The following is a 12,792-nucleotide window of genomic DNA, read 5'->3' as shown; positions in this document are numbered from 1 at the left end:
TGCCAATTAACATCCCCATATGTCTACATTAGATTGGCATTGTTTTTTGAACATCCTTTTCGTTTTCTAGGACGTTACACGGCTTAGAACTTTAGCAGCAGTTTCTCACATTTTCAAGAAAATGTCAAAAAGCTATTTTTACAGGGGCCAGTTCAGATGTGAAGTGGATTTTAGGGCCTTATATATTAGAAACCCCCGATAAGTCACCCCATTTTAAAAACTTCACCCCTCAAAGTATTCAAAACAGCATTTAGAAAGTTTCTTAACCCTTTAGACGTTTCACAGGAATTAAGGCAAAGTAGAGGTGAAATTTTCACATTTCTTTTTCATTTGCAGAAATTCATATTTCATCTATTTTTTTTGTAACACAGAAAGTTTTACCAGAGAAATGCAACTCAATATCTATTGCACAGATTTTGCAGTTTTTAGAAATACCCCACATGTGGCCCTAGTGCACTTATTGACTGAAGCACAGGCCTCAGAAGCAAAGGAGTGCCTAGAGGATTTTGGGGCCTCCGTTTTATTAGAAAATATTTTAGGCACAATGTCGGATTTGAAAGGCTCTTGCGGTGCCAAAACAGTGGAAATCCCCCAAAAGTGACCGCATTTTGAAAACTACACCCCTTGAGGAAATTATCTAGGGGTATAGTGAGCATTTTGACCCCACAGGGGTTTCATAGATTTTATTAGAATTGGTGAAGATAAAAAAAATAAGACGTAGTTTTAGCTCAAAATTTTTAATTTTCTCAACAAATAAAGGAATAAAAGAACCCCAACATTTGTAAAGCAATTTCTCTGGAGTACGGCAATACCCCATTTGTGGTCATAAACTGCTGTTTGGAGCACAGATTTTGCTGGATTGGTTTCTTGACACCATGTCGCTTTTGCAAAGCTCCTAAGGTACCAGTACAGTGAAAACTCCTCAAAAGTGACTCAATTCACGAAACTACACCCCTTGAGGAATTCATCTAGGGGTGTAGTGAGCATTTTGACCCCACAGGTGTTTCAGAGATTTTATTAGAATTGGGCAGTGAAAATAAAAAAAAATCCTTTTTCTTCAATAAGACGTAGTTTTAGCTGAAAATTGTTCATTTTCTCAACAAATAAATGAAAAAAAAAAGCACCCCAACACTTGTAAAGCAACTTCTCCTGTGTACGGCAATACCCCATATGTGGTCATAAACTGCTGTTTGGGCACAGAGTAGGGCTCAGAAGGGAAGGAGCGCCAATTGCTTTTTAGATTTATGCTAATGACTTTCTTAATAGACAACTGGGCGTGTTTTTACTTTTGACCAAGTGGGCGTTGTACAGCGGAGTGTATGATGCTGACCAATCAGTGACCAATCAGCATCATACACTTCTCATTGTTCCGGCCCAGCTTCTTTCACTGCATATCGTGCTTGTGAACAGTGTGATTGTGCAGTGAAAAAGCTGGGCTGGAACAATGAGAAGTGTATGATGCTGATTGGTCACTGATTGGTCAGCATCATACACTCCTCTGTACAACACCCACTTGGTCAAAAGTAAAAACGCCCAGTTGTCTATTAAGAAAGTCATTAGCATAAATCAAAAATTGCTCATAACTTGCTCAAAAATTATCATTTTTCAAAATAAAAACCACTGCTGTTATCTACATAACAGCGCCGTTCAGATTATGTAGGAGATAGGGCACTTATAATCTGGTGACAGTGCTTCTTTAAGGCCTAATTTGGCAATTTACAAAGTATTAGATCACAATTGCACAGGTTCTGATGTGAAATAATAAAAGAAACTGCTGAGAAGTGACCCCATTTTGGAAACTGCACCCCTCAAGGCATTTATTAAGGGGTGTAGTGAGCATTTTCAGCCACAGGCCTTTTCCATGAATAATTGCACTGTGGAAAGTGCAAAGTAAAAATTTTAATTTTTCCCTAGATATACTATTTCAGTGGCAAATATGTCGTGCCCAGCTTGTGCCACTGGAGACACACACACCCCAAAAATGGTTAAAAGGGCTCTCCCGGGTATGGCGATGCCATAAATGTGGAAGTAAACTGCTGTATGGGCACACTGTAAGGTTCAGAAGGGAGGTAGCTATTTGGCTTTTGGAGCGTGGATTTTGCTTGGTAGTAGTTTTGTTTGGCGTTTTACTGGTGTTTCCGTTTATAATGTGGGGGTACATGTAAGCCGGGCGGAATATATAAGGGGCATAGTCAGGTGGTATAATAATGGGGTAAAAAAAAACAATAAAATAATCCATAGATATTTATTACGCTGTGACACAATCCTTTCTGCACAGGCCGGTGCCTCACTAATAAATGGTCCTTCCTTATTCCCCTTTTGGTCCACACTTGGCATCTTTGCAGTTTGGGGAATTTTGCTGGGAAAGTGTTGTCCTGGTATAACACGGGGCGCACTCGCTTCCAGCAGATATGTTTGGGCCCTCCCCTTCCTGGTTCCCTAATTTTATGGGCCTTGATAATTCGCCACTTGAAACAGAAGAAATGTTCCCCTCGGGTCGGCACAACTGCATATTTTTCTTTCCTGACTTATTGGAGCCTTAACTAACTTTATTTTTTCATAGACATAGTAGTATGAAGGCTGTTTTGCGGGACGAGCTGTAGTTTTTATTGGTACGATTTTGGGGCACATGCGACTTTTTGATTACTTGTTATCCTTTTTTTTTTGGGAGGCCAGGTGACCAAAAAACAGCAATTCTGGCATATTTTTTTAGTTCTTTTTATACAGCGTTCACATGTTAACTTTATTCTGCGGGTCAGTCCGATTCCGGCGATACCTAATTTACAGCACTTTTTTATGTTTTACAACTTTTTGCGCAATAAAATAAATTTTGTAAAGAGAATGGATTTTTTCTGTCGCGATGTGGCGAGAGCCATAGCTTTTTAATTTTTTCGTCGACGCAGCTGTATGAGGGCTTGTTTTTTGCGAGACGAGTTTTAGTTTTTATAGGTACCATTTTTGGGTACATGCGACTTTTTGATCACTTTTTATTTAAATTTTTGGAAGACAAAGTGACCAAAAAATAGCAATTATGTCAGTATTTTTTAGGGGTTTTTTTTTACGGCGTTCACTGTGCGGAATAAATAATATTTTTATAGTTCAGGTCGTTAGGACGCGGCGATACCAAATATGTATGGTTTTATTATTTTTTTCAATAATAAATGACTTGATAAGGGAAAAAGGGCGATTGTGTTTTATGTTATTAGTTGAAACTTTTATTGTATTTTTTACAACTTTTATTTTTACCCTTTTCTTTAGTCCCACTAGGGGACTTGAAGCTCCAACTGTTTGTTTGATGTTCTAATACATTGCACTAGCTATGTTGTGCAATGTATTAGAACTGTCAGTTGTTCACTGACAGCAAGCCAATGTGGCTCCGCCTCCGGACAGGGCCTAATCGGCTTCCGTAATGGCAGATAGGAAGCCATTGTTAGGCCTCCTATTGCCATAGTAGCAGTCGCCAGCCTTGCCATCGCATGGCAGGCTGCCGATTTGATACAAACCACTTTGATGCAGCGATCGCATTGGATCGCTGCATTGAAGGGGTTAATGGCAGGAATTGGAGCTAGCTCCGGTTCCTGCCTTTACAGTGGAATGTCCGCTGTAACATACAGAAAACACCCACTGCTGATGACGCCGGCTACGCTCATGAGCCAGAAGCTGAGCCGGCGCCATCTTGCCGATGGTATCAAAAGCCTTTTGGGCCCCCGTCGACGTGCGGGGCCTAGGAGGATTTCGTTGCTGGCAGATCGGGAGGTAAGTATTAGGCCTCCATCTGAAACCCGGACCTACGTTTTGGAACCTGTTAGGCGGGACCGCAGGTTTCCCATTAATACACTGGGGCATTTATGCCTGTGCCTACCACAAGGGAATAGGGTATACAATATTTGCTGGGTGGCGGTGTTTTGGGGAACATGGCTGGTTCTAGGTTCTAAGTTCCACATAGGAACTTTTGTCTGCACTTGAGCAAAGTGCTGATTTATTTTTGATTTGCTGTTATTTTATTTCTTATGATTTACTGTACTGATAGGGGCATTGTTCCTTACCTAGCTACTGACATGGCGGACACCCATATATTTCTCATTTTTATGCACAGGATTAGCTGTATCTTCTGCTATAATATCAATCGTTGTTATTATCACAATGCCCTTGTCGCTTTGATATTTCTGTTTCATTGTAAAAGAATTGTTTATGGTGAAAATCACAATAAAAACATTTGTTAAAAAAAAAGTATTAGGCCTCCGATCGCCTTTGCAGCCACCGGCAACCCAGCGATCACGTTGCTGGGGTGCCGGTGGCTATAAACTCCTCACATGCTGCGATCTCTATTGAATGCAGCATGTGAGGGGTTAATCGGCCGGATCGGAGGCTAGCTCCGGTCCTGGCCGATACCTCAGTGTGCCAGCTGTAACATATAGTGGTCACCCGGCGGTGATGTCGCTGGCTCAGCTCCTGAGCCAGCTCCATCTCCTTCACGTACAGTTACGTGGAATTGCGTTAAAACACCAGTTCCCATCACGTAACTGTACGTGAAATTGCGGGAACGGGTTAAGGAAAGAAAGAAAACAGTACTTCAACATGATGTTGAGAAATTCACTGCCCAGATTACGGAGAGAAAACATTTCCAGTTTGCCAGAGATACTCAGGATTTTAAAGTTTAGGTACACCTTTGAAAAATTATTATTATTTTTAATAAAAATGTGTATGAGTGTGATTGGTGCAACTTTCTAATTACATTTTATTAAAAAATATTTTAACTTTTTCAGATATAGCTGCTTTGTATTCTGTATACAGAGCAGCTGTATCTAGTGCTGAGACCTGTATCCATCAGGTCACCAGCACTGACGCATTCAGTGTCAGTGGCTCCTGCGTGTCTCTGACATGAAGGATCAAGCTGTTACATTACCGATCAAATCTAAGTTCACAACTTAGATGTGATCAATAACAGCTTATAATAAATAAAATAGAATTACAAAGTTGCATACATCACACGTATACATATTTTTATTTAAAAATAATAATAATTTCTTTTAAAGGTTTACAAAGCGTTTAAGGAGGGGAAAAGCTTTAATTTCAGTAACAAATCAAGTACATATCAGAATCAGAACATGGAGCTTTCCTCATCTGAACAGGAGACCAGACACACCCTAGATACCGAGAGAAAAGGGGAAGTGCATGCTATAACACCGAAAGTACTGCTGTGGGTCTCCAACCAAATGGGGAATTGATAGAGGAGGGAACCCAGAGGGGTTTTCTTTTTAGAGTCCCACCAATATCAGACTACCTGCTCAGGGAGAGACAAGATCCATAAACACCCTAACATCCAGGGAACAAAGTAATTTTTCTAATTATTAATCTGTCTAATCGGGTTCTAACAGAACTATAAATGCAGATTTTAAATAAAGGACTTTCTTTTGTCCCGCAATATATTTTGTACATTTAAACTCTTTAAATAGATCAAGGAACTGCACCTCTTTGTCCGCAAACTGGATGAGGAGATATACTTTTTTTTTTTTAAACATTGAATACTTATTGAAAAAGTATTTTTGCATAAATATACAATACCTTGTAATTAGAAATATACTTAAAACGTATATCTATTTGTTACACACATTGACTTTATTTTTTTTTGTTCTACTACATGCAAAGTAAAACAAAAGGAAATAAGAAAAAAAGAGAAAGAACAAAATATAAGTTCCATGGTAATCACATACAGTGAATAGTAAGTATGAAAGCAAATTGGCACATCATAGTGGTTTACATGGATATTAAGTTATGTCAACCAGTAAGAGAGTTTGTTGAGTTATGTTTACTCTCAAGCCATATATTCCATCTTTTTAGAAAGAGATCCTTTCTATGAACTGCAGATGCAGACATGAATGACAATTGCTGGCATGAATACATATTTCTTATTGTATCCCCTATAGTTGGTGAAGTTATTTCGGTATTTCTTTCCATGTAGAGGCAATTGAATGCCTTGTAGTTATTAGCATATGTTGGAGAATAGTTTGAAAGGGAATGTGTTAATCCTAATGAAAGGAGTGCCAATCCAGGATTAAGGGGAACATTAGAACTATATAGTTCAGACAATAATTGGAATACTTTAACCCATACCGTGTTGGACTTTGTACATTTCCACCACATATGAAAAAAAAGTGCCCTTTTGATTATCACATATCCAACATATAGAGGGTAAATTGGGGAATATTTGAGATAATCTATTAGGAGTATAATGCCATCTATAGAATATCATACTTGAGTTCTCTAAATGGTTAATACACTCAGGGAAGTGTTTAGGGGTGGCTATCAGAGCTGTTTCCCATTGGTCTATCGTGAATTGATGGGATAGGTCAGATTCCCATTGCATTTTGATTGGGTAAGAGGGTCTGAGCCTGGGTTAAGTAGATTATATAGCATTTAGATAGCCCTTTGTTGGAACGGTTAGAAAATGAAAGCCACCTTTCAGGAGGGGAGGGAGTATGAGAATCAACTGGAGGTGGAGGTAGTTTATGAAGAGGATGTCTGATCTGAAGGTATTTATAGAAATCCCTTGAACAGAGATTATACGTTGAGGTTAGATGAGAGAATGGGGCAAAAATACCATTCTCCCATAGTTGGTGGACTTTAGTCAGATTATTATGTTTCCAATTAGAAAGTGAGAGATTAGGAATGACAATGTCTAAGGAGTCATTGTAAATATTAATTTAGATTAATTGCTTTTTATTTGATATAATAGGCCAAATGGATGTAATAGCTTGAATGGTAGATAATATTTGATGGCGAGAATAATTTAAGTGTGAAACAACTAAGAGAAAATGCTTTATGTGGGTCATTGTTATTAAATGCATTTCTATTTGAACCCATCATTGTTATTAAATGCATTTCTATTTGAACCCATCTTTTGGATTGGTCATTAGGCCATAGTGGACGTAATTGATCTAGGATAGAAGCTCTATAATATTGTAGAATAGAAGGGCAGCTCAGGCCACCTGGTTTCGGACGTAGATATAGGATGTCTGCTTTAATCCTTGACCTCTTTTTGTTCCATAGAAATTGTAAAATTAATCTCTGGAGCTGCTTTAGGTATGAAATGGGAATGAACACTGGTATATTTTGTTATAAGTATTGAATATTTGGAAGAATTATTTTTACCGCAGCTATTTTGCCTAACCACGAGATACCTTGAGTTTGGAGGTTAGCTAAAACAGTTTTAATCGTTGCCAATATGAGAAGGAAGTTGAAATTTAACAGTTTTGAGGGGGGGGGGGGGTAAGTTTGATCCCTAAATAGGGTAATTCTTCCTAGACCCAATGGAAATTGTGCTTGTTTGCTAAGATATTTTTTGGTTTTTGAGGTATACCAAGATTGAGGATTTGGCATTCAGAAGAATTAATTTTATAACAAGAGGTCCTACTGAAATGTTGAATCAATGTGATGGTTGTCTGCAATGAAATATCAGGGCTTGAGTGCAATTAAAACATCATCTGCAAATAGACCAGTTTGGTTATCTTCATTACCGATTAAAATACCAGAAATAAGGATGGAAGATCTAATGGATTTTGCAAAGGGCTCCATTAAAAGTGCAAAAATGAGAGGAGACATGGGGCATTCTGTCTGGAACCATTAGTTATTTGAAAAGATTTTGATAAGAAACCAGATGACTACAGTAATGCACTAGGAGAAGAGTACAAGGAGAGTATTGCTGAAGGGCCTGTAAACCCAATTTTTTGCAAAACTAAATCGCAGATAACCCTAATTAACTCTGTCAGACGCCTTCTGCGCATTCAGCGAGAAGGCATTTGACGAGAGTATACAACATCGATAAGGTCAATAAATCTCCCCGTGCCGTCTAAGGTTTGGCAACCTTTTATAAATCCCACTTGGTCAGGATGAATAATGGAGGGAAGAATAGTCTGGATGATAGTAATTTGGCAAATATCTTATGATCCGAATTCAATAGAGACATCAGTCTAAAATTTGCGTGAGAGTCTGGAGTCTTTAGGAAGGGTGACAATTATTGCATGTAGCATTAAATTCGGAGTACTACCAGTGATACAATATTGTTGAAGCATTGTAGTAAGTAAGGAACTATTATATGGGAAAAATGTTTGTAAGATTCATTTGTAAGACCATCAGGTCCTGTGGATTTATTGAGCTTTAAAGAGTTTTTAACATCTGAAATTTCCCTAATCGAGAGGTCTCTGTTCAGATTTTTAGCTCATCAGTGGTAAGTGAGGGTAAATTCATACCTTCCAAAAATTAATTTATGCCCTCTAAAGACGGTTGAATGGTGTTAGGGTCATTCTTAGCATTATATAAGGAGTAGTAGTAATTGGCAAGTTTATTGGCAATGTCAAAGGAATTAAGAATTATTTTGTTATTCTTGTCCAAGAGATAAGCAATTCTGGATTTAGCTGATTTTGTTTTCAGTTTGTTTTCCAAGAGTTAAGAAGCTTTATTATTTTGCCAATAAAGACAGAATTTAGATTTCCGAAGATGAAGCTCATAATTATTCTGAAGAGTTAGGTATAGTTGACAATGTAGGGTTTTAATCTCCACAAATAAGTTAGACAATATTTTTTTTATCTTCCCAATTTTTAATTTTGCCTGAGAGTTCCTTTACTTGAGATAATCTTGCTCTTTTTTTTCTAGTGAGGCTAGTTTGAGGAAATTACCTATTTATGGGCACACCACAGAGTAGTTTTCAAGATGACATCAGTATTATTCAGTGAAAAGTACTCAGGGAGTTTTCAAAAGTGGAAACAAAAGATTTGTTATTAAGAAGATAACTATTTAATCTACATGGGGAGGATTGAGTGGAATTAAAAGATTATTGGAAGGTTATAGAGGATGGGGCATGCACGTAATTGTGTCAATACTTGTGCATGTAATTTTTTGCAATAACCACTTGTCTACCAATATTCGATCTATACGTGAATGTGATCTGTGGATTGGAGAAGAAGGTGAAATCTTTCTCAGACGTATGAGTAACTTTCCATGTGTCATATAGCTCCTCTCTATGTAATAGGTTGCTTGATCATAATTTTTATCTTTTAGGTTTGAAGGGTATCTATGAAGTTTAGGGTCTATAGTCCTATTAAAGTCTCCACAAATTATTAGATTACCTTTTTTTTTTAAAATGAGCTAAATCAAACAATTTCTTGGTAAATGTGTGTTGATGAGTGTTAGGAGCATATGTTGGTTTTGGTTGTACAAGTGCTTTGGGTTGCATAATTCCCATTTTCCTCAGATTTGCAAGAAAAAAAAAAAAAGTCAGAATTTTACATTACTGTATTTTTGACAGATTTGTTTAGACATGCACGTGCATTCATAGGCATGTTTGGTATGAATGAATTCCGTACACCTTGAATTATTGTTTTTTTTCAGACAGGATAGTGGCAAATTTCAATGCGAAACGGTCAACATTCATCAGAAAATACATGGGTATGGGGTTATAACAGGAGTTTTTTTTATTTTATATTTTCAATTTTATTTGTTTGTGTGTTAAGAGGTGCAAAATGTCCATGAATCCCTGGCAGTGAAACAAGTATAGTAGGTTATAGAAAACAAAAAACAAAGTACAAATGTAAAATATATGAGTCAAAAATGTTGTAAAAAAAACAGCGAAGCGCTATTTTTTCTGGTAAAACATCAGACACCATTACGGAAACACGACAGAATCCAATAAAGTCAATGGGTTCTCTTAGGCGGTGTTGGTATCCATCATGCGACGGAGCCAGTACTAATTTTTTTTTTAGTTGTTGCTCCTATGTAGCAGTAAAACAACGGAAAACCGAACGCAGGTGTGATCCTAGCCATAAAATGTAAAGGTAACTATAGAAACCTTGAACTAAGCAGCAAAGTAATTGACATAATATAATAATTACAACGAACATAAAAGTAATTGACATAATATAATAATTACAACGAACATACAACATAATTACAATATAATTACTGTCTGTTCCATTTACCTTCTAGCATGCTAAGATGCATTGCATCATTTGCTCTTTTTGGAACACTAAGCATGACTTCTAAACCATCCTTAATTTCTCCTTTTCCTTCTTCACAACACGTCAAGAGCTCCTGAATTAGGAGAAAAAGGAAAAAACTTCCATAACACTCACATTATTTGTGCTGGTTTGGTTTATATGCAAAGGCTCCATTCTAGTCCTTGTCCAGCCCTGATGCCATGTGTAAAACTGGTTTGCTCATAAATAGTTCATCAGGATCCCCCAGTTGCTCTGGATGCTGTGGCTTTGGGCACATCATAGGGGGAAATTATTCAGGGCATGGCAGCGTTTATATGGAGTTTAAGATGTGTGGTGATCAGGTACTGTTATTTAATGGAGAATGTACCTAAACTTTTCATAGTGGATAAACTGTGTTTTTACAGTGATTGGGTTAAATATCTTCAACCAAGAGTTGTATGACTGTATAGGAAATGCGTTGGTGCGGGCATAAAGTGTCATGTGCTGGGCTGATTGTCAGCTGGTTGAAGTCTAGTCATTGTAACCTACTCTACTGCAGGAGGGAGTAGAGAAACACATGAGGGCACAATCCCATTTCACACAGGGTTTTCTTGTACTCTGTAATTATGTTGGTAGGTCTGATAGGAGTAGGTAAAAATGTTTTAATTGTTTTGTACGTTTTCTAAGTATTTTATTCTAGATGCATTCAAGCAATAAAAATAGAAAAAAAATTGGTTGTAGAAATGCACATAGGAATGTAAAGATAAATGTACTAAGGAACAAATAAACGTACCTTTAACAAAAGCTGATATTTCGTTATCCGTTGTACAGGTTTAATAAGATAAGAAGAAATTGAGTTTGCTAATTCATGCCGCTGCTGAATTTCCTGTGGAGTAATGAAAAAAAAAACTTGGATGCAAGTATAGGAGAAAAAGCATCAGCGAAAAAAGCTGCAGTTGAAAGTTAACGGAGATCAGTGTGTGTAGATTACCCGAGAACCAGCCCTACATATGTGATCATTTTAATGATTGCATATTTTAATTGGATCTACATTGAATCTAACATAAGTGTTGCATGGATAAATAGATTCAACAGCGACAAAACTTTCACACTTATTGTATTTCAATGTTTTATGCAGTCTGTAAGAGGAAAGTGACTTAATGACCACTTGTAATTAATATTTTACACAAATCTTAAATAGAGAGAGAAAGCATATTTAAATCCATTCTAGTCTGATAATCTAAATAAAGATCAATAAGTTATCTTGCTTACCTTTTTGTCAAGGGATTTAAATCTAGATTTGGACTATTTGAACAGACCAATTTGTCTCTGAGGGTATGTGCACACACACTAATTACGTCCGTAATTGACGGACGTATTTCGGCCGCAAGTAGTGGACCGAACACAGTGCAGGGAGCCGGGCTCCTAGCATCATACTTATGTACGATGCTAGGAGTCCCTGCCTCTCCGTGGAACTACTGTCCCGTACTGAAAACATGATTACAGTACGGGACAGTTGTCCTGCAGAGAGGCAGGGACTCCTAGCATTGTATATAACTATGATGCTAGGAGCCCGGCTCCCTGCACTGTGTTCGGTCCGGGACTTGCGGCCGAAATACGTCCGTCAATCACGGACGTAATTAGTGTGTGTGCACATACCCTTATGGAAATCCTCCAGGGCTGCACACCAGTTTCTATCTCTGGATAAGATGGTATTGGGGATTGGATTGATTCATTAATAATGCAGATTCCCCTCATGCACACGGGAAGGGAGGGGAGGGGGCTATTACTGTTGCTATCTTTGTTATTTCTGACTTGATTACTATACGTGAGTACTCCGTGTTATTATTATGCTGATACAATGGGCAGTGTACCCAACACTGCATTTATGTTCTTCTTAGGGTGTGCACACGATAACTGCAATTACGTCTGAAAATACGGAGCTGTTTTCAAGGGAAAACAGCCCCTGATTTTCAGACGTTTTTTGAGCAACTCACGTTTTTCACGTCCGTTTTTGGAGCTGTTTTCTTTGGAGTCTACGAGAAAATGGCTCCAAAAACATCCAAAGAAGTGTCCTGCACTTCTTTGACGAGGCAGTCATTTTACGCATCGTCGTTTGACAACTGTCAAACGACGACACGTAAGTTACAGGTCGTCGGCACAGTACGTCGGCAAACCCATTCAAATGAATGGGCAGATGTTTGCCGACGTATTGTAGCCGTATTTTCAGGCGTAAATCGAGGCATAATATACCTCGTTTACGCCTGAAAATAGTTCGCGTGAACCCAGCCTTAGGCTTGTTTCACACAGAGTTTTTTGCAGGCGGAAATTCTGCCTCAAAATTCCGTTTGGAAATTTGAGGCAGATTTTCCTCTCCCTGCACGCCGATTTTCACTGCGTTTTTCGCCCGCGGCCATTGAGGCATGTCCCTTCTTTCTCCCGCAAGACGGTTTTACTGCTCGCGGGAAAAAGACGCCTCCGCCTCCCATTGAAATCAATGGGAGGCATTTTCGGGCCGTTTTTGACGAGTTCTGCGGCGCGGTTTCCACGTTAAAAAACTCGTAGAAAAAACTGTGTGAACCCAGCCTTACTCTGTCTTATGAAAAAACAATAAAAACATTTAAAAAACAAACAAACAAACAAACAAACAAGGGTATAAAAAAAAAATAAAAAAAAAATCACATGAGTTTTTTAGATGTGTTTCTTCTGGCTGTTTTTGAAAGTGCAACAAAAGAATTCCAGCCTATCTATTTGGGGTAGTTAGGTTTTTTTTATGCTGATTTCGATGTGGAAACCGCATTCGAATCAGCGCCAAGAAACA

The 12,792-nt window shown here is 38.1% G+C and overlaps 1 protein-coding gene across 3 annotated transcripts in view; it reads right to left on the bottom strand.

Annotated features, from left to right (window-relative positions):
• Nucleotides 1-12,792, bottom strand: part of TRIO (trio Rho guanine nucleotide exchange factor) — a 539,453-nt gene that overhangs the window by 124,829 nt on the left and 401,832 nt on the right. For all 3 annotated transcript variants that reach the window (XM_075826894.1, XM_075826893.1, XM_075826892.1), the window contains 2 exons: nucleotides 10,765-10,857; nucleotides 9,975-10,086 (listed from right to left, as the gene is read on the bottom strand). In XM_075826894.1, coding sequence (XP_075683009.1) covers nucleotides 9,975-10,086; nucleotides 10,765-10,857 — 205 coding nt within the window. The remainder of the gene's footprint in view (nucleotides 1-9,974; nucleotides 10,087-10,764; nucleotides 10,858-12,792) is intronic.

The sequence above is a fragment of the Rhinoderma darwinii genome, chromosome 5 (genome assembly GCF_050947455.1).
Source record: "Rhinoderma darwinii isolate aRhiDar2 chromosome 5, aRhiDar2.hap1, whole genome shotgun sequence".
Taxonomy (NCBI): Eukaryota; Metazoa; Chordata; class Amphibia; order Anura; family Rhinodermatidae; genus Rhinoderma; species Rhinoderma darwinii.
This window is presented reverse-complemented; position numbering and strand designations above follow the sequence as displayed.